At 42.7% G+C, this 23,125-nt stretch overlaps 1 protein-coding gene across 1 annotated transcript in view; it reads left to right on the top strand.

Moving 5' to 3' along the window:
• The window catches only part of fbxw4 (F-box and WD repeat domain containing 4), a 63,488-nt gene that overhangs the window by 6,585 nt on the left and 33,778 nt on the right, over positions 1–23,125 (top strand). Inside the window, exons 4-5 of the mRNA XM_083987986.1 lie at positions 17–149; positions 287–372. Coding sequence (XP_083844112.1) covers positions 17–149; positions 287–372 — 219 coding nt within the window. The remainder of the gene's footprint in view (positions 1–16; positions 150–286; positions 373–23,125) is intronic.

The raw sequence follows: 23,125 nt of genomic DNA, 5'->3' as shown, positions 1-23,125 counted from the left end.
CCTCTCTGTCCGTCAGTGATGGCAAGATCCTGGTCCACAGCAGGACCAGCGACGTGTCGGTGGCGCTATCGGGTCACAACCAGGAAGTCAACTGCCTGGATTCTAAAGACGGACTCATCATCAGTGGATCCAGAGACCGAACAACCAGGGTCAGAACACTTCTACAGTTCAGACAAACTGACATCACCTCATTTGCAGTGTTACATTTCACCTCAGATTCAATTCATCATGAGCTTCACTGATGCCAACTATCATCTGTGCTGACTGGGGACCTCTGATTCTCTAGATTTGGACTCTGACGTCCAGCGGCCCCAGAAGCACAATCGCCATGTACGACAGAGTGTGGTCTGTTGCTATTAGTCCTACACTGAGGTAAGCATTTATTAAGAATCACTAACGAAGAGCTGTGACTGGTCACACATAGAATTTCCTACAGTAATGTAGTTTGATACAGACTAGATCAGGTAGAAATGTGTGTTGACCTGTCCATTGTATAAAAGGGATAGTTCAATGTTTTGGCAAACTGGCCCATTGCCATAATCCCTATAGTCATAGCAGTAGGTTTGTTACCTGTAATTGTCGGTGTAAGCTATTTTTAGAATGGCGGAGCAGAGCCGCGAGCTGCTCAGAGCTATGCTATGGAGGCTCATGGGATTTCTTGGTTTCTCCAAAACACTCTGGTGGACAAGTTGTGACCTGCACATTCACCATGTTATGAGATAATAACAGAATGTTACGAGACAGAGTTGTTTTAGAGGCAAATTCATGCAACACCGCTGATGCGCGTTCCCGTCGGGGCAGTTTTTCGGCAAGCAGTCTCTGTATTTACCTCTAAAACAACTCTGTCTGGTAACGTTGTGTTATTATCTCATAGCATGGTGAATGTGCAGGTCACAACTTGTCCACCAGAGCGTTTTGGAGTTGTTGGATTGTGTATTTGATGAGGTTGATGAGGGAAACCAAGAAATCCTATTAGCCTCCGTAGCGTAGCTCTGAGCAGCTCGCGGCTCTGCTCCGCCGTTCTAAAAATAGCTTGCACCGACAATTAAAGGAACCTACTCCTAAAACTATAGGGATTATGGCAATGGGCTAATTTGCCAAAATGTTGTACCGGTATCCCTTTAAGGTTTCCTCTATATCTGATTTCTGTGGTTTGGGTCGGGCTGAGGTTAAGTTGAGGTGACAGTTCAGCCTCCTTCTTTTCATTTCATCACGCTTCTCTGATCATTTACTGCAAGCCGAGTGTGTAATGATCTACAGTATAACATTTAGGCTAATGGATCTACTAGATAATAATAATATAAAGGTGTAAATACCAGTTTGCTTTTTGCTGCAGCCAGCACCTCTGATTTTTCATGTCAAGGTTATTAATGTTATCCTCTGTCTGTCTGGATTTATGGCCTCACAACTCACTGACAGCTAGTGTAGTTAAAAGACATGGGGGGGGGGGTAGCTAATTTCATTCAGTAATTTTATATTTTCCACAATCACAACTCATCCAAATGTTGTAGTTTTGTTGAAAGATCCGTACAGTAAATGTGATCAGGTCACCATGGTGACTGTCAACCTAAAGATTCCTCAGCTCTGATGCATGTTTACATTTTTGACATCATACGTAACTGTAGCTTGTTTGAGGAGGCCGGTGTCAATGACTGAATGACTGATAAAGTGATGTCATTGGTCAGCTGAATACCTCAGGACTGAATGTTGAATTCACAGTTTCCCCATTGGCTGTTGCTCTGTTAAAATGATTTGGCACAAACGGTTTCTATTGTGTGATCAGGGGGCGTTCGCAGGCAGCGTTTCCATCCAAGCGCCTTTGTCATGACATTTCCAGACTCTTCAGACCCTCTAGCAACTTGTTTTGTGACCTAGCAACCTTGTGTCCATGCTAGTGACTTTTTTGGACAAACTTACCAGCGCTGTCTTGTGAATGGCTTAAAGTGACAGCGGGTTAACATGTCACTTTTAGCTATAGTCCTTAATTTGGCGCACTGACCATGCATAATCCAGATATCTTGGTTTTGAACCAGGCTTTTTATTTTAATGTTTGTATTTTAGTTACATATGCTTTTATTTATGGTTTACTTCACTCTGGAACAGACGGTTTAGTTTGAACTCACATGTATAGACAGTAAAGATCAGAATATCCAGACCAGCCTGAGAAAGTGGAGCCAGACTCTCTGCAGTGGTGGTTGAGTGCTGGCTTTGATTACTCAGCCATGTTTGCACTGAGACACTTAATAAGACACACTCACACGCCCTCGCTCACATTGATGACATGCAGTCGGACAGATGCAGGGCGCTGTAACAGTATCCCGGCTGCAGCACCTGCTCGTCCGGCGGAGACGCAGGTGATGGTCCATCTGGCTGCGGAGTGGAAACATCACAGGTCCGGGGGGGTTTCCCCACCTCACTGAATCACTGTCTGCCCTGGATTCATTAAAGCAGAGTGCAGTAGTTAATGGTAGCTCCCTGTTCACAGTATGACGCTACTTTCTTTTCATTTGTTTCTATTATTTAAAGCAGTTTGTAAATTAACACCTGTTAGACAGAGTGGTCTCTGCTTAATTAATTTAACTTAATTACCTGCTCTTTACTGGATTCAGGATTCAGAATACTTTATTAATCCTAAAAGTGCAATTCAGTTCCGCAATCTAACCCATTCGTTAAGAAAGAAGAATAAATAGATAAATAGACACAACAACAGTCTCATCTCATACCTCAACCAGGCTTCAGCATTAACTCATTGAGTGCCGCGCTCCTTTCCAAAGTTTTAGTCAAGTGTACCGGCAATTTAGACCATTTTTGTAGAGCCACAGTGTATTCTATATTATTGCCACCAACATGTAGTTGGTGGCTGTGGCTCATTTGAAAGGTGAAACTTTATGCTTCAAGTGGCCACAAACCGTTTGTTTCTACGTGCCTCTGTTCCTGAGAAAAGTCAAGCTAAACATGGCTGGGTTTCACCAAAATCCCTCCTTTTTTTCTAGAAAAGGAGATAGAGCGTCTTTTATGAAAGGTGCGCTGTTTGTGCCTGTCGCTCTTCTGACACTCGCCTTTCTGGATCAAAGGGCTCGTGTAAGATAAATATATACAACAATTGTTGTTCTATTCACAAAACCACCATCGGGGGGGGGGGGGGGGGGGGGGGGCGCCACTAAACAACAATAACACAGACGCACCGTGCCGTGTCACAGCCTCTCGCCGTGGAATGTGATGGTCTCTCGGCCACAGCAGGTCGGGAACACCGGCCCCACCGGTGGTCGGGGTCCTTCTGTGGTACGGGTCGGTGCCGGTCTGCTTTGACCCAGAGACCATCACATTTTACAGCGGGAGGACCTTGGGGAGGACACGGTGTTGCTCCAGATGAAGACCGGGCGGGACTGTCGGCTGAGAGCTTCCTGTTCGGCTCCGAGCTGCTGCAGCCTCGCGGGTGAGAGCAGAGCAGCTGCTGCATCCACATGCAGAACATGAATATGATAAAAAACTTCCAGATCATGAGCTGTCATGAGTTTTTGATCGTCATCTATTTCAGTTCTGCTCGTCGTAGATTCCCAAATTTACACATAAGGTGTGTTAAAGTGTCTATTTTCATAATTTAAAAAAAAAAGCAAAAAACGTAAAATTACGTTTTTGGCACTCAACGCATGGGAACGAAAAACGAGAAATTACGTGGTTGGCACTCAATGAGTTAACATGCCAGAGTGTGTGCAAAAAAACAAAATCAGTGCAAATCAGCAAATTAAAAGACACTGCAAATTAAAACACAATAACCTAACTTGGCTAAATTTAACCTGTTTTTACATCTTTTGCCGTTTGGCGCAAATTGGTAGCCACGCTTCCGTCAGTCTGACCCAGGGCAGCTGTGGCTACACCTAGCTTACCACCACTGGTATGAATGTGGTTAGGGATGTCACGATAATAGATTTTTTTGGTACGATTATTGTCAGAGAAATAATCACGGTATTATCATGATTATCATGCATTAATTAATTTCACAACACTATTAATGTGTAAAATCAAATATAGTTAAAATACACATTACTAATTATAACATATTTTAAATATCTATTAAAATATGACCAATTATTAATCCGCCAGGGGAAGTGTTCGAAAAATTCAAGTCATTAATTATCATCGATACCAAATGTGTTAACTTAATTTTAATCTCTTTTTATTTTATTATAAATGACACTCTAGCATTTCAATTCCTACCAATTCAATGCTACGTTAGGTAAATGGACCAGTATCTGTACATTTACCTTTACTTTGGTGCACATCTGCCGACACGGTTCATACATAATCTTTTTTCAGAAAGTGACGGTATTTAGGAATTTTTACGATCAATTAATTGTGGCGTTTAATACCGCGATTAATTGTGAAAACAAGTACTTGTGACATCCCTAAATGTGGTATGAATGAATAACGGTTCCTGTAAAGTGCTTTGGGTGCCATGAAAAGCGCTATATAAATTCAAGCCATTATTATTATTATTTTGTAGTTTTGTTTTTTTTTTGCACATTTTTTATTCTTTGTACGGTGTCCTTGAGAGCTAGAAAGGCGCCTATAAATAAAATGTATTGGTATTATTATAGTACTGCTCCACTGATGTCGGGTCAGAAAACCCACTGAAAGACAAAGACAGCTGTGTGCTGCTCATCGTCTATCACACTATTTTAGGTTTAAAACTTATGCAAATGATGCCATACTAGAGATGCCCTTGATTGGATCTCATCAGCCTTGACCCCCCCCCCCCAGTGGTGAACAAGACATGGAAAACAAAACAACTGACCTTGTTGTTGCTCAGGTGTCATTGAGCTACGTCCACATCAGGTGGATGAGTCAGTCTGTTAGTTTCTCAGGTGTGTCTGTTCTTCAGCAGAAGCATTTACATAAATACCTAGAGCTTACTGAGAACCCACTGTGTTGATGAAAACATGATCAGAAAATACAAGTCATGAAATACTCATTTTATACATTTTATAACATTTTATAACACTGAATGTGACTCTTAAAAAAACGATCTGTGTCCTCACCCTGGTTATTATGTGCTGTTAGGATCCATTCATTTCTAAATGTATATTAAAATAAACTTCAAGCCTATTGGCCCAGTCTTAATCCAGTCACAGGTCAGTGTTAATAACTGAGGAGCAAATCAAATATCCCCGTCTAAATCCAGAGCTGCTGCTCCTCGGAGAATCAGAAACCCGGTGTATGTGCGTACATGCATGGTGGCCTGTCGGTCCGCTCCAGGCCTGGAAGCGTCTCTCAGATCTGAGAGGAACAGGCAGATTATCCACATCATTAATTCTCCAATTTGCTGGCTGAAATAGCAGACTGTGCCTCAGCCCGCTGCCCCCTCATAATGGAAACCTGCCTGCTACCTCTCACTGACCAGCGGCCTGGTTAATTAAAACTCCTCTGGAAACCAGGTGTCAACCCACTGATATACCTATTAAAGCCACCTCTGCTCGGCACGGCCACTAACTCGCCCCTCCAGCTGGTTCCTGTGGTTTATTCACCCCAGTTGTTACAGAGGGAAGAAAGAACAAACCACAGCGATGTCGAGCGACCAGTGAAAGCCCTACAACACACAAGTTAAGCTTAACTAAAGCTGGAGGTGGACACAACTGTTCTAGTGTAGTGGAGTCAATGTAAATCTGCTCAAGCTTGAATTTTACTTGCTCAAGTACAGAACAGAAACCTAAATATACTAATACTCAAGTGAACGTACTTCTTCACTGTAAACCCACATGCACACGCATGCACACACATATCAAACTTAAAGGGATAGTTCACCCAAAATTGAAATTTCACTCATTATCTACTCCCCCTCATGTGGACTAAGGGCTGGGAGAAGTCCTTTGTGGCTTCTCTGAGTTACAGGGGGTCTCGGCATAGCAGTGCATGTCCATATAACGGTTGCAAATGGATACCAACTGTCTTCGTAACAAAAAGACACACCAAAAAACATCCAAATACCTCCATGCTGCTCGTATGTAATGTCCGTCTTGTATTGAAGCCCCTAAATGCGAAATTGTCCTGAAAAAAATGAAATAAGTCTATATTTCAAGCTTGTTTTGTAGCGGAAGCTTCTCGAAGCTCCCCTTCCTGGTTCGTCAAATTTGGACAAACCAGGGTCTGTCCTCTTCCCAGTTCGTCCAAATTTGCTTCCGCTACAAACAAGCTTGAAAAATAGAGGGGACAATTTCGCATTTTGGGGCTTCAATACAAGACGGACATTACATACGAGCAGCATGGAGGTATTTGGATGTTTTCCACATGGCAAAGTAAAGGGATACTTCACCCAAAATCGATAATTCACCAATTTTCTACTCACTGTCACGCCTAGGAAGGTTTTTAGAGAACTTTCTGAGTCATCAAAACGCTTTTGGAGTTCCAGGGGGGTTCCAGCTGACAACAGATTTTCATATAATGCTGGCGGATAGTGCTCACTTGAATTGGCTAAAACACACACTATGAAACATCCAGATACCTCCATACTGCTCGTCTGTACTGAAGCACATGAAAAAGTTGTTTGTAAAAAATGAATTAGATCTCTGTTTTTATCCTTGTTGTAGCAGCAGCTCCCAGTGGCTCTGTTGATGTTTGTGCGCATGCGCAAGATTTTCTGCGAGATGTTCTTCCGTGTTTACATCATACATTCAATGGTTTACAACAACGAACGAACATCTCGCAGTGAAGTGTCCCTTTAATTCAACACTGGTTTGGGGTCGGTATCGGCCGATACACGACAGTAAAACCAGGTATTGGGAACAACACTGGGGCTAAAAAAGGCGGTGCATCCCTAATATCCCCACACTGTACTGTAAACAAACATCTCGTCCTCCCTCTGTTTCCATCCCTCTGTCTCTTTGTGTTGTTGGTCAGAGATATCATCTCAAGGTCTGTTAGCGAACATTATTGTGGCTGCGGTGAAATGCCAAGGCTAGTGCGGGGCGGCCGCCCCCGTCCTCACCCTCTGCTGCCTCGGAACAGAGATTGATCCAATCAGTGTCCGTGGACCTTGGCTTTCCTCACTCCTGTTCCTTTTTTCCACACCATATTGTGTGTTCACACTGCGTGCCCTCTGATGGAGCTCGTACTGGACAGTCAGTGAAATCTGATGCAGCACTACAGGAGGGAGCAGGGGTAGGACAGGGTCAGAAAGGTTGATCTCAGTTGTTTTTATCCCCTGTGGGTAGTCCCTACTCACTGTGCTTTTCACTGGTTCCCTTTACTCATCATTTTTACATGAGGAATATTTACACATATTTATATTTTGACTCTATCATCTGATCATCTGCAAAAAACTACAAAGATGAAAATCTACTTCCTGTTGAACATCAGTTTTTGTGAGTGGTGATGGTGATGCTTTTTCATATCTGTTAGTATGGAAGTACACTCTTAGAAATAAAAGTGCTAAGTAGAACCATATATGGTTCTTCGGCTTGTCCTCATAGGAGAACCCTTTTTGGCTCCTGGTAGAACCTTTTATAAAGGTTCTCTGGATCAAAATGGTTCTTACTGGAACCCTTAGTGTTACCAAGAACCCTTGAAAAACCCTTTCTTCGGGAAAGGGTTTTTCAGAAACAAATGGTTCCAGGTAGGAAAGTTTTATTTGTATAGCCCATTTTTACAAACAGTTTGTCTCAAAAGGCTTCACATAGCATCATAACAACATCCTCAAGGTACCCTCGGGTAGAACCCTTTTAGAACCCTTATTTCTAAGAGTGTAGCCTAAGAAATAAAACTGAGATTACACAACTATTTACATCCCTCATGTTTAGCTGTTGTCTTGGCATATTCACTATAATATAATATACAACAACTAGCCTAAATTAGCAAGGAACCACTTCTTCTTGTGTATGCAGATGTTTCATTCAGTAATTAGTCACTTTCAGTCACTTCCATTTTTATGTTTGAGGATTAGTGGATGAATGAGTGAATTTACCTGGTGGAGCTTCTGGACACGTCTTCATTCATCTCTTCAGTTCTGTCAACATCAAACAACAACAGACGACCCAGGTTGAGCAGACAGAAGGCTCATCACAGCTACTTGCCCTTTGACTGTCGACTTATGAGCCACAGTCATTACAGCTCTCTCCCTGGGGATGGCGCTTCTCTTGTAGGCTGTGAAACATGATTGCACTGCCAAGCTCCAACCTCTACCTCCAGCCCTTTTACCATCATTCATCCCTCTCTTGTAGCAGTGGACAGCCATGGTGTGGCACGCGGGGACCAACTCCAGATCATGAGCCAGTGCCTTTGGTCAGGGGCTGACTGGAGGATTTTACCTAGCCATGTTTTTGGTGGTGGAGGAAACCCACGCAGAACATGCAAACTCCACACCTGGGCGGCCGGGGATTCGAACCCAGGACTTTCTTTCTGTCAGGCGACAGTGCTAACCACTGTGCCGCCCCAAAGAAATATATATAAATATAAAACTGAAATGAAAACAAAAAGTATAATATGAAACTGAAACAGAATGTGTAATATCAGTATGGTACCAAGATAAAATACTAAAAGTAAAACACTGGAACAAACATACATTTTTTTTTCACTTAAACATGGCCCAGTCAGCCAGAGGGTGGTAGTTACCAAGCCTCAAATTACCATGACTGATACCAAATCTTACACCATGGCAGTTTTTTTTTTAAATTAACGACCGTTGGATTTATGGCCAGCGCAAGGAGTTATAGTGTAGATTACAGCCTATGTCACAGCGATGCTGCCACAGATGTATTAGTTATGACATTGAATCATACTGAACCATGAACTTTCCTAGTTTACATCGCCCCCACCCCCCCCCTGTGTGACGGCGCAGCAGTCTGCTGTCTGACAGACATCACTGCAGGGTTAGGGCAAAAAGTCTACATCAGGGCTGATAATACCTGTGTCAACTAGTTGAGTCACCAGATCCAGGTTTGAGTGACTGAACCCTTTTTCATTGCCGACCCCAGCCTGATGTTATTGGGGCTTATAGAGGGATTTTGACCAGAGGAGAAGGGGCTTAAGTGAGTAGCTCTTAACACTGAATGCTAAATGGTCTTCCCTTACATAAGCTGTGTCCCAATTCAGGGGCTGCATCCTTAAGAGGACAAAGCCTACATGTGCCGCTTTCCCACTAAAGATAGTGGGTTGACGCAGATTTTCTAACCGTGGGTCGACCCACTCACAATCGGCATAGGACTGATTCCAACTGGCCAAAAAAACCCAGGTCTGATCTCCAGCTGGCCCTCCACCCCCATCGCTGTGCATATGTGCGTTGCCATCATAAACTGTAAAAAATATGGACGTAGCATTGGTTTTGGGGAGTCGTTTTTGTGACTCAAATATGGAGGCCTGAACAGCGCCATGTTGGATTTGCCGGCCGAGAACCCGCCCACTGGCCTCGAACAGCCTCGAAGCAGCGGGTCTCCGGACCTTTCACTCAACGTTTCCGCGCCCTAATTGGCGAGAATTTTAAACCTAATAATAGTAAAAAAGTTTTTTTTTTAAATCACAGCCCCCAGAGGCCGCCGGGGTACTGCAGCTTTTTGAACGCGGAAGTGGTCTTCACTTGTAGAATTCACAACTCCCTCCTTGGTTGCCATCAATACAGACTTACTACACACTTTAAAATAATTACCTGTCACTAAGTGTTTATACAGCATCTACCTCTACATACTAGAGATGCATGGTTTGCGGGCACATCCGCGGAGTCCGCGGATAAACCGCGAGTTGGGCGGATGACATGACGAAAAAAAATATTTTAATTAGATTCGGGCGGGTTGCGGTTGAACCAATTAGGAAAAATATATACATAGTTAAATATTGTCCATATACAACAACGGGCGGACGGCGGGCGGGTGTGGTTTTGAAAAAACATTGGTCCAGGTGGATGGTGGGTGGATGACGACTTTTGTGATGCGGTTGCGGATGAAATAATTGCCTATCCGCGCATCTCTACTACATACACAACAGTGGTCAGTGTTTTTCCCATTTCCACTGAACCTCCTCTTCCCCACTGATCATGAGTTGCTCTCTTGTTTCACCGTCTTGCCAGTGCTGTGCCATGTTGATTGAGCAAAAGCATCTTGTACGAGTCGCGGCGTCACATAAAGTAGCAGGGTTGACCTGGGTGTGACGCTCCCACTGCAAGCCATTCGGAGGCGAGCCGATAAAAACCCATGTCGATTGCAGAGCCATCTGATGCGGGTCGGCCCTTTCCCACTGCAGTCAGAAGCCAACTGTTACGGCTTCAGAAGCTCCGACAGTCACGTTAACCGCTGGTAGCTGGGATGTTCTAGCCTTTGGAACATTTCCTGACTGTGTCTGAACTCAATCAACACAAACAAATTTGAAATTGGCAGCTTTTTTACACTTCCAACGGCTCCTCGACACCTCGCCTCAGGCTATGCGTCCAGCAGAGCCCTGCTCGGTGGGCGATCACGCCTCCAAGCCGGTTACAAAGCTGAGCTACAATGGCTATTGCACTGAGCTGCCTCAACATTGCAAACAGTTAGCATGCTAGGTGGCTAATAATTCACAGCACGCAAAGAATCTTGCAGTACGGAAAGTCATGAAGGACAGGTGTTGTGTGTCCTCCTGGAACAGGCAAGAGAAGGCCAGATGTTTGGGGCGAGACCGAGCTTTGTGTGTGTGTGTGTGTGTGTGTGTGTGTGTGTGTGTGTGTGTGTGTGTGTGTGTGTGTGTGTGTGTGTGTGTGTGTGTGTGTGTGTGTGTGTGTGTGTGTGTGTGTGTGTGTGTGTGTCTCAGATGTTTGGTTGACGGATGACGGATCCAATATCAGTGACTGATGAATTGTGAGCAACGTGACGCATAATTCGTGTGTGAAAAAAAACGACCCCACTTTCATCCCGGATTTACTCGAAAATAGAATTTTGCACAAAGTTTGGGCTACATTGTCTGATAGATGAGTTATTACACAAATTTTATGACCCAGAGTGGAATCAAATTCATTTTTCTTTTCTGTACAGCTTTAAAGGGATAGTTCAACATTTTGGCAAATTGGCCCATTGTCATAATCCCAGTTTGAGGAGTAGGTTTGTTAATTGTCGGTGCAAGCTATTTTTTAGTAACGTTCCGTTATTATCTCATAGCATGGTGAATGTGCAGGTCACAACTTGTCCACCAGAGCGTTGTGGAGTTGTTGGATTGTGTATTTGATGAGTTTGATGAGGGAAACCAAGAAATCCCATGAACTTCCATAGCGTAGCTCTGAGCAGCTCACGGCTCTGCTCCTACGTTCTAAAAACAGCTTGCACCGACAATTAAAGGTAACAAACCTACTCCTAAAACTATAGGGATTATGGCAATGGGCCAATTTGCCAAAATGTTGAACTATCCCTTCAACAGTTTAAAAATAAGTCTTGCCCGTGGACACTTTGACAGGAGGAGACAGTGATGAAAAAGCCAAGCCAGTGAGTGGACATTGACAACCCACTGCAGCACCTGTACCACAGATATTAATAAGCCCAGCTGCAATAATTCTCTAAACAGCTTCTGTCCCGTGAACGTGTGTTCACCTCTCGTCTGTGGACGTTTGAGGTTTTTCAGCTCAACACAAAGATCAATGATTGAATGAGTTTGTGAGAAATCAGACGGCAGGAACTCCGCTGGTAGTTGGACTTCACCGCCGCTCGTGCCAAGCAGCACAGAGCCTGTAATGTTTGCACATCGGTGCCAATTTCCTGCCAGACTAGGTGGGTATCCTGACATGAAGCTGGGGAGGAGGAGGAGGAGGAGGGGGGGTCGGCATCGGGGGTATGCTACACTGACCAGTAGTGTAGAGAAGGGGGGGGGGGGGGGGCAGAAGCCAGTGGAGGGAGAAGCTACCCTGAAGAGAGGTGAGAACAGGGAGGGGTGAGAATTGTTTTGTCTAGAATTCCTCAAGCACAACTACAAAGATGTTGCAGGGGCCAAAAGCGCTTTTGAAAGTTTCCAAAAGAAGAACATGATTGTTGGATAAACCATCCCCAATTCGCCACTTTCTCACCACCGCCGGGGGGTGTGTGTGGGGGGGGGGGGGGGGGGGGCGACCTTTGACCTCCCATATGAAAGTACAGGGTGACGCCACAGCAGCCACCCAGCCAGCCAGAGCTGACTGCACCCCCACCGCCACCGCCACCACCACCACCACCCAACCTCACACACTCCAATTTCACCCCCACTGCTCTGCCCCACTCAACCGCAAGAAAAAAAAACCCCGAAATTCATGTCTTTTTTCTCTTTGGTCTCTCCCGAGCCGTCCCTGTGGCTCAGGAGTCAAGAATTCAATTAGTTAAAAAAAGAGAAGAAAAGAGCGAGGCTGCAACAATGCAGCGATAAGGGGGCAGAATGTGCGTTCCCACACGCTAAATACAGGGCGCTTTCCCTGGGGCCCACAGAGCCAGAGGACCCGCACCACAGGAGGCCAGAATAATCACAGCTCCCTCTGAACCCCCTCATTACACACACACACACACCTTACATTCCTCACACACACAGATAGCTTCATGCAGACACGCACTATACAGGCAGACATTCCCTTGAAGAGAGACACACCTTGCAGACACACTGCCAGATACTACAACACACATAAAGACACACACACATACAGTATATATACACACACACACACACACATATGGAACATAAAGACCTCTCATTACACGCCGGCCTCATACAGGTGTTCTCAGGTCTCAGGTTTACACAGATCTGCTCTGACACACTTTGCCTGATGTCAGACAAACAATTGTCCAAGTGTGTTTCCACACGTTCACAACAACTATGGTAGAGGTGTGTTTGTCTTAAACGTATTAAGGTGTAAGTGGATTTTATAGAGTAAAAACCCTCCAGAGATTGAATAGTTAACCTGCTTGTTTAACTCTTAATTCAATACAAATGTGGACAAACTATAACACATTTGTCATTATCAATCAATGTGTTGATGAATTTTTTGGTTTTTACTTTGAATTGGAAAATGGAAAAGAAAAATGGAAATAAAATAAAATTAAAGCTGCAGCTCTGATTTAAATATAAACATGAATAATTGTTTAATCTTGCATATATAAAATTATGAAACAGTACACAGGCGAGACGAAAGGAAAAATAAATAATTGTCACTAACAGGTTATTAGATTCAGTTCAATTCAATATACTTTTAAACTGATTTTGGACTGTGTCCATCGGCAGTTCCACAGAAAACGTCGGCAGTTCCACAGAAAATTTATAAAATCACATATTGTACAACCCCCACAGCCTATGTGTGGCACCTATAGCCTATGTTACTGTTGAGGAGTTGAATCGACACAGGCAGAAATGAATGTTTGTACCGGTTGAGGTTGAATTTAGGGATTCTAACTTCAGCTTGGAACTCTGGGTGCAGAGTGTGAGTCTGATCAGACACAATTTTTTATAGAATATTTATATTTTAATATATCATTTAAGCAGATTTGCATGTTCATTATAGTATGTTGTCAAGGTGTGGAAGCTGATGCACACTGTCAAGTCACTTGCAAAAGACTTTAATAAAACAAACAACGTTTCGGTCCACAGGACCTTTTTTTCCTTCATTATAGTATGTTACAATAATAAAACAGCTCTAATAATATTAGACATGTCTTCTGAGGTATTTAGATTTTTAAATACAATACAGTAATCAACACTTCAACATCCTCAGATCTGCCTACAGTTATGTTATATAGCATGTTATAAACTGGATTTTAAAGGTAATTGGTTTCCCATGTGTGACCATATATCATAACAATTTGATTTACAGAATAAAAGTAATCGTATTCATTTTTGACGATGTTATTTTTTTTCATTCTTTGGTCATGATGTTGAGTTTGTTGAAGCTGCAGCTGATTGGTTACCTTCTACCTATTCTATGTGTATATTTAGTTGAGCCAGGTTTTACACACTGAAAGAGAAGTTATACTCAGACTATTTAGGCGAGCATGTGTGGATTGATCCAGGCAGCGTGGAGCCCTAACAGCGTGGGAGTGTGTGCTGTGTAGTGGCGGCAGTGTTATTCATACAGCACATTATCCTAATGAGCGTCACTCCCACCACATTTTAGCAGCAGAAAGCTCTGTGATCACTGAAGCTCTGCTTCTAGTGGATCCCAATTTAAAACTTGTCAGTCGCGCTCCTCGCCGACCCCGGCGGCTACACACACACTCTCCTTTCACCCATTCCCACCAACATGTCACCAAATTATTGAGGCTGTTTTCACATTTTCATTGTTTCAATTGGTCTTTGTGTGTTTCTTTATTGAACTGCTTGTTGAAAGGCACAAACTCCACATAGTTGTGCTGTGTCCTGGTCCTCATGGAGAAATAGCAGTGCAGTGGAGTGTATCGCCTCCTGATGAAGGTCTGTAACAAGTCATCTATTAGTCAGGATACATTCATTCATCAACCATATTATTAATGACGTAAGATTTACTCATTTACTTACTTTTTTTATTCAGTTTCCTTAATATGTAATTAATTTGACATTTAACAGAATCAAGTCAAATGTCAAAAATGTACAGATTATGTCTTTAAAAGTGCAAAATCATTTTATCACCCCAATACTGGACTTAAAAAAAAGTAAATCCTCTTAAAATACAATAAATGATATAATAAATAAATGCAGATCTGTATTAATGATACAAGAAAGTCATATCATAATATTTTATAGAACACAATCACAAGTCTCGATGGGTCATAATGTCATGTCAATGTGAATCATTTGCAGCAGATTCAGATACACGTCAGTGCATCATTCTGACTAAGAAGCACCTTCTCTTATAAATTCATATGGAGCATCTAAATAAAAATCTATGCAATTTAGTTCTTATGTGAATTTGAAATCTTATCACTTCCAATTTTGACATTTGAAGTGAATCAATTCTACTGATCCCATCAGCCCAGTGCAGTAAAAGCATCTAATGCTACAAATTTAGATGATTCAAAGTGTAGAAGTTAGGTTTTGTCAGTCTGAGGTCAGTTAATCCAGGTTTAAAGTGGAAACTGGATCCTCAGTAGAACAATCAGACACACACAGTTTCTCTTCTTTCTTTTTTTAGTTTAGTTTAGTTTATTTCAGTCAATCATGACATTAAAAGAAAAGTTACAAACCAGAAAGAAAAAAGTAAATAAAGAAAAAACATCAATCAGAATAAACAATAAGTAAACAGAAAAAGAAAATTTGGACCGAAAAGGCATAGGCTGAAGCATAGCTTATTACGCCTACCCTGTTACAACTCTGATTAATTAAAAAATAAAAAATAAAAATTTAAAATATACAATTTGTTATTTATTAATAAAAAAAATATGCAATCACAAAACAGTAAAAAGAGAGAAGCTGCTTGATTCGATTTCCCTTTCTTCTTCCTTTTCTTTCCCTTCCTTTCTCCTCTCCTTTCCCTTCTTCCTCCCCTACTTCCTTCCTCCTCAAAAGAAAAGAAAAAAAAAGAAAAAAAAGAAGACAATCAAACATACAGAAAACAGAACAGAAATAGCAGCAGCATAGCACGTGTCACCACTCATTACTCTAACTTATATAAATTAATCATCCTGTTTTTAAGTACTTTTTTAAATAGGATTATGGTATTACATGTTTTTAAGTCATTCTCCAATTTGTTCCATAAGTTAACAGCTGTTACCGTAATGCATTGTAATTTGGTGTTGGTTCTTGTTTTTAACTTTCTAAATATACATACTCCTCTGAGATTGTAATGGCTTTGTCTTAAATTAAACATTTTCTGAATACATTCGGGCAGCAAGTTGTTGTAAATTTTGAACATAAGCTGTGCAGTTTTGAAATCCACCAGTTGTTTGAATTTGAGTTCGTTAGAATTAATAAATAATTGATTGGTTGGATGCCTATAGTCGACTTTGTTTATAAGTCGCATTGCTTTTTTTTGAAGTAAAAAAATAGGTTTGGTGATTGACTTAAATGTGTGTCCCCACACTTCTATACAATAAGTTATGTATGGTTTTATTAGAGATTGATACAAAATTTTTAAAGAATTTGTCATTAAGATATTTTTACATTTATATAGAATTGCCATGGTTTTTGATATTTTATTCTTTAAGAAGTTGATATGTGGCTTCCAGCACAGCTTATGATCAATAACCACTCCAAGGAACTTATTATCAAAAACTCTTTCCACTTCCACATTGTCAATGGTAATTTGCACTCTTTGATTTATAGGACGATTTCCAAAAATAATAAATTTTGTTTTGCTTATGTTCAGAGATAACTTGTTCACATCAAACCATCTTTTTATTTTTTTAAGTTCAGTTTCCACTGTATTCAGAAGGTGTCCCAAGTGTTGGCCAGAACAAAATAAATTGGTGTCGTCCGCAAATAAAACACATTTAAATTCACAAGAAACCTTACAGATATCATTTATATACATTATAAAGAGTTTTGGGCCCAATACGGAACCTTGAGGGACCCCGCATGTGACTCTTCTCAATTCGGACCGTTCATTATCAATCTGGACATATTGGTATCGATCATCCAAGTAGTTTTTTATCCATGACTTTGCAACCCCTCTAATACCATATCTTTCAAATTTGTTCAATAATAATGTGTGGTCAAGGGTATCAAAAGCCTTCTTTAGGTCAATAAATAATCCAACTGTATATTCTTTGTTATCAGTGTTTGTAGAAATTTTGTCAATGAGTTCCATAACTGCCATTGTGGTTGACCGATTTGTCGATTTGATCTTTCTTTCTTTTTGTCCACTTGCTCTGATATGACCAGTAGTCCGTGCTTCAGTCCTGTCTGTAGCTTTTTGGTTAAACATGAATAAAGAGCTTGTATGTGGAGTCACAGAACATGTTCTGTCTGAACCAGACCAGAGTTTTTTTTTTTTTTTACAGGGTCTGTAACCCGGACCAGGCTGAGTCAGAGTGTAAACGGTAACACAACCTTTAACAGTTTAACACTGATATAGAGTCTGAATAATGTGCAGATATTTGACACAGACACACATCAACACTAACAGAAGATGTGGTCTGTATGTGCAGGATCAGGAGTCAGACTGCGTCTCAGCGCGGCAGCATCGGTCATTTACAGACACCGTTGTTTAGAAAGGTGTCGCTGAGACCAAACATGACTCCAGCTAACTGTAGCGCGGCGTTGTGCGTCTGATGTGTGCGTCCAGCGGGGACGGTTGTGTTGTGTTGGGGACCCCGGCCGGCCGGTTCCAGGCGGCTGAACAGAGCCGAGGGGCCGGCTGAGGAATGTCCTGGTGACCCTCCACACTGGAGACACAAACACAAGCCAAAAGGGCCACAAGGGGGGTGTGGGTCCAGGCGTGTGTATGTGTGTGTGTGTGTGTGTTCATGCATAGCAGTGTGAATTTGTGAGAGAAAGTGCATGTTTGTGTGCATGCATATGTTTGCCCATGCATATCAGTGTATAAGAAAAGACCAGAGAGAGCGAGGGAGGAGGCTGGGAGTGAAAGAGAGGGAGAGAGAGATTGTGTGTGTGTGTGTGTGTGTGTGTGTGTGTGTGTGTGTGTGTGTGTGTGTGTGTGTGTGTGTGTGTGTGTGTGTGTGTGTGTGTGTGTGTGTGTGTGTGTGTGTGTGTGTGTGTGTCAGCGGGGATCAGCACTTGCACCCTCTGGCCATTGTCTCCCTCCCTGACCGATATAAAAGCATCATAACCCTTTGAGCTCAGACATATTTAGAAAGCAGATAAAAGCACTTTTTACAAACTAGATACACGTCAGACACAAAGCCTGGGGTCAAGCGCAACAAATTAACAACCCTCTTTCTGACGGGAGTTAGGGGTGACGGGGAGGGGGGGTGAGCAGTGAGGGGGTGACAGGGCAAAGCAAAGCTAAACCGCCCCTGGAGTCCAGAGCCAAATGCCTCCACATTCCCAGAGCGGAGGACGACGGCCGTTCACTCACATTTATACGTAATTGGTCCTCGGCTCAGACGCTGAATATTCAGAGAGAAGGTTTTGTGTTTGTATAAAGTTATCTGAAGACTTGTGTAAAATTGTCAAATTTTTAAATATACTAAAACTAAACAGTGTCAGTGATCATGAAAGGTGATTTAAATAATTTATCACTCAGGTTTCATCCACACTATAATTTTAAAACTAAATGTAATTTTTAAGCCCTTAAACCAGATTTGAAACACGTCATTGGCCACATGGATCTTATATAAAATAGAAAACAAATAGACCCTATGAATAAATTGGAATAAACACAGGAGCTGCAGTTTTTCTGGACAAAAAGCCATATAACGATTATACTTCTCAACATATTTAAATTAGTCTTTTTACAGATAAGTGCCATTTTGAAAAAAATTAGCTGAGGCTTTATAATTATTCTTTGCATAGTGTTTCAATAAAACTTTATTTTTTTGAGATATGTCTGTTTTGTTACATCTCAAAGTCACTCAACTTTGGTTTGACCTGTATCACCTTATGTAAATGAAAAATGAAGATTCTAGAATTTTTTTTAAACAGAGTTATCTGCTTTTGCAAATGAACTCTTCATATATACAGTATATTTACATTTCAACAGATAAAACAAGATCGCACATAGCAAAACAAACAGACATGGCTCATATAAATATTCAAATTCAAATTGGTGCAAGTGCAGGTCGTCGCAAATGAGCCATTTTTTAAAGCTTCTTTTTTATAGTATATATTGTCTCTAGTATACTGTAATCAGTGTTTTCTAAAAGACGTGTATCAGCAACAGGCTGATGAGAATGAACAGCTCACTCATGTGGTAATTAACTGTCAAAATGAACTGTTAAAGCTCATGTAGTTCACCAAATGACACCACTATTTACACTCCGTGTGCCACTTACTGTTACTAATCACACGGTATACAAGTGGCTCCCTGACTCTGGGTCAGGTGTGAGTTTAGTGAGTGAGAGTGTGTTGTTGTTGTGGGTGACGGTGATGGAGCAGAGCGGAGGGAGGAGGGAGGAGGGGCTGGAGCTGGATCCTGGACCCGTCACTGACAGAAGGATTTAGTACACAACTCAGTCCCACAGACTGGATGCAAATATACTATTATAATTATTCACATTACATAGAAAACAGTCTGACTGCCACAGTTTGTTACTTTCTTACTCTACTCATTCTATTTAAATTATTTTACTCATTAATCTTAATAATTCTGTATAATAATTCCTCAACTGTCACAACTCTTAATAACAGGGTACAAAATAAATGTAACTTATGTAGTTACAGTCATGTGGCTTTTGGACTTTTGTCTCCATGTTTTAGTCCACAGACATCACTGTTGAGAGTTGTCATGGGAACTGTTGCCTCAGTTTAAAGTGATTTTTTTTTTTTTTTGGTGCATAATTCAGTATTTATATTTTCTTGGTCTGAACTGGTTCAAGAGGTGAAACTGCCGTGTGTAGATATGGTGAAAATAAAGTATCACACAAATGGATGATTTGTGATTCATGATAGGAGCTGTCAGTGGTGCGTTAGTGTTTTGCTTCCAAGCAATGTGTCCTGATCCAGGAGCTGCATTTGCTGTCAGAGTGAGTCACAGGCTGTCCCATTTCAAACCCTCCTTAGATCCATCCCTCCTTCCCCGGGCAACAAAGCCTCCAACAGGTGGAATTCCACAGGATTGTGCGGTAATGAAACTAATGGTATCAACTGACAGAGAGCCTGAGAGTTTTAAAGGAGACATGTTCTGCCCCCTTTCCACAAATTAAAATAGTTCCCAGGTGTCTTAAAGACAAGGATCAAACATCACAGCTCTTTTCATCCTCTCTAAACAGCCCTGTTCAGAACGGCTGGTTTCAGTGTCTGTCCCTTTAAATGCTAATGAGCCACTGCTTGCCCCGCCCCTTCTACTGGTACTAGGTAGGGAGCCTGCACATTACAGATGTATTTGTCAATTCTCACATTTTGGGGGCTGGAAGGCAAAACAAACACCTAAATATCTGTCAAAGAGCCTTAAAAAGTGATATTTCCATAATATGTCCCTTTAAAAAAACCATGGCCTCAAAAAAACATCATCACTGAGTTGTTGGTGCGTTGTCAGCGGGTTGTTGGCATGTCATTGGTGTGTTGTCGGCGTGTTGTTTGTGTGTTTTAGTGTAGCCTACTGTTGGTGTGTTGTCGATGTGTTCTTGGCATATGTGTTGGTGTATTGTTTGTGTGTTGTCACTGTGTTGTTGGTGTGTAGTCATGTGTTGTCAGTGTGTTGGTGTGGGACAGGAGCAGTGTGTTGTTGGTGTTGTTGTGTGTTGTCAGTGTCTAGTTGTGTGTTGTCAGTGTCTAGTTGTGTGTTGTCAGTGTGTAGTTGTGTGTTGTCAGTGTGTAGTTGGTGTAGTTGTGTGTTGTCAGTGTGTTGTCAGTGTGTAGTTGTGTGTTGTCAGTGTGTGGTTGGTGTGTAGTTGTGTGTTGTGTTGTGGTGGTCTTGGGAAAGCGTGGTTCTCCCTGTGCGGTCAGAGTGTTGATTTGGAGCTAACAATGTTGGTACTGTTGGACTCAACTCCCAGCAGGGACTCTCACACTTTGTGTGTGTGTGTGTTGTTGTTGTTGCCCATCTCCATCCTTCTGAATGTGTGTTTGCACGCATGAGAGACTGTTGTGAATGTGTGTAGATGTGTTTTTTCATATCTGTGTGCATGTATGTGTATGTGTATGGGTGTGTGTGTGTGTGTGTGTTCCCACTGAGGACTCAGTCAGTTTGTGTGACCCTGCCACATCGGCCTTTAGATGATACAGCCAGCTGATGAGGTTACCCAAACGGCAGCGGAGGCCCAGCATGCTGCTAATGATGGGGGGGGGGGGGCTGACTCTGTTTGGTCAGAGATATGGCTCTGTGTGTCTGTGTGTGTGTGTGTGTGTGTGTGTGTGTGTGTGTGTGTGTGTGTGTGTGTGTGTGTGTGTGTGTGTGTATGTGTGAGACATCTGCCCCACATTAGGCGAGAGAGGCTCTGACCTTAGCAGCTATAATATCAGTGCAAGCTCTGACCCCAGATCAGGCCTGGTTGGCGCTTCAGAAGGGGGTGAGGGAGCTGGGGGAGACGAGGGGGTAGTGGTTGTTTCATTGTATGGGCCGGTGCCCCCAACCCCCCCCCCCCCCCCCCCGCCTCCGCCAGCAGCAGCACAGCCCAGTGAGGGGTGAGTAATGTGAGTAATGGAGAGTAATAGGGTCCAGATAGTGAGTGTGACCGTAACCCTATTGTATCCTGTGTCAACTGGTCAGAGGTCAGCCACCACGCATACTGGTCCCGGCCCTGCAGCCCGACCCATTTGGGCCATAAATGAGTTTACCCAACACTAATTACTGGGGGTCTGCCAACGGGCCGCGCTGCTTAACAGGCCTGACAGCTGCCTCTATGCCTCACTTAGACGTCCTCAACCCCCCCGTCCACCTCCCCGTCCACCAGCTCTGTCCTGTCCTGCCACCCTTTTAAAGGGATAGTTCACCCAAAATTGAAATTTCACTCATTATCTACTCACCCTCATGTGGACTAAGGGCTGGGAGAAGTTTCAGAGTCCTCCGTGGCTTCTCTGAGTTACAGGGGGTCTCGGCGTAGCAGTGCATGTCCATTATAATGGTTGCAAATGGATACCAACTGTCTTCGTAACAAAAAGACACACCAAAAAACATCCAAATTCCTCCATGCTGCTCGTATGTAATGTCCGTCTTGTATTGAAGCCCCGACATGAGAAATTGTTCCGAAAAAAATTTAATAAGTCTATATTTCAAGCTCGTTTTGTAGCGGAAGCTTCTCGAAGCTCCACTTCCCGGTTCGTCAAATTTGGACGAACTGGGAAGAGGACAGACCCTGGTTCGTCCAAATTTGAGGAACCGGGAAGAGGAGCTTCGAGAAGCTTCCGCTACAAACAAGCTTGAAAAATAGACTTACTTAATTTTTTTCGGGACAATTTCGCATTTCGGGGCTTCAATACAAGACGGACATTACATACGAGCAGCATGGAGGTATTTGGATGTTTTTTGGTGTGTCTTTTTGTTACGAAGACAGTTGGTATCCATTTGCAACCGTTATATGGACATGCACTGCTACGCCGAGACCCCCTGTAACTCAGAGAAGCCACGGAGGACTCTGAGACTTCTCCCAGCCCTTAGTCCACATGAGGGTGAGTAGATAATGAGTGAAATTTGAATTTTGGGTGAACTATCCCTTTAACCCCTCAACACACACACACATATACACATACACATCCCATCACCACTCATCCCTTGGCAGCACATGTGTGTGTTGATGCCAGCAGCGTCCCTCAGTCACAGCTCTGTCTGGTTCTGTCTGGACGGCTGCGTGGACGTTTATGTAACAGTCCTGTCTCCCTTCAGACTGTACACGATCTGTTATTACAGACTCTGTCGGCTCTATTACATATTAATAACTCCAGATGTCCAAAAATATGAGAGCTTACTTTTCCACAGCACCTCCAAGGCCAGATCTGTTCACAATGAAGCTTTTGTTTTTTTGAGGAGATTTGAGAGATTTCAGGCACCGGTTCATGCGTGCGTCAAGCAAATTACACATTATTATGATTGGTTATCTGGTTCACAGCACCTCGGTGGCCGTTAAATGTTGCATCACTGCTCTGGCTCGGCCCCCGGGACCTCGGCCGCTCTCCGTCCCTCGTGTCCCGTCAGCTCTCCGCAGTGGACTGTCGTTTTTTCCTGAGCCGACTTTAAGGACTTCTCATCCTCACTGCCTTAAAGTTTATGAGTTTGGGATTGAAATCAAAATGGTTTCACAGAGAATCGGTTCTTATTGGTGGCTAGAGTCGTCTCTCCAGCTCTCTGGCTCCAGGTGATGCCTCAAGTTTCCAAATGTCACGCTCAACCAGCTGTGTCCCCAAAAAGTGTGTCACCGCTATAATAGCTGGAACAACATTTTATATTCTGATGAGGAAATTCATCATCACAATCATGGTGCTCAGTCAGCGTAAGGGTGATGTGATTCAGCTCATTTTCCAAATTGTTTTTGCTCGTTTTTTTCCGAGTTGTCCTGAACGCAGCATTTAAAGACTCAGGAAACCTCTGCAGGTGTTTGGAGTTAATCAGCTGATTACAGTGTGACATCATTAGGTTACAATAGTGAACTTTTACACTATATTCAAATGTGTTTGATTTACTGAATTTGGGGGTTTTCATTAT

This window comes from Trachurus trachurus, assembly GCF_905171665.1.
Source record: "Trachurus trachurus genome assembly, chromosome: 15".
Classification (NCBI taxonomy): Eukaryota; Metazoa; Chordata; class Actinopteri; order Carangiformes; family Carangidae; genus Trachurus; species Trachurus trachurus.
The sequence above is the reverse complement of the archived record's forward strand: the minus strand, read 5'-3'. Positions and strand labels throughout refer to the sequence as shown.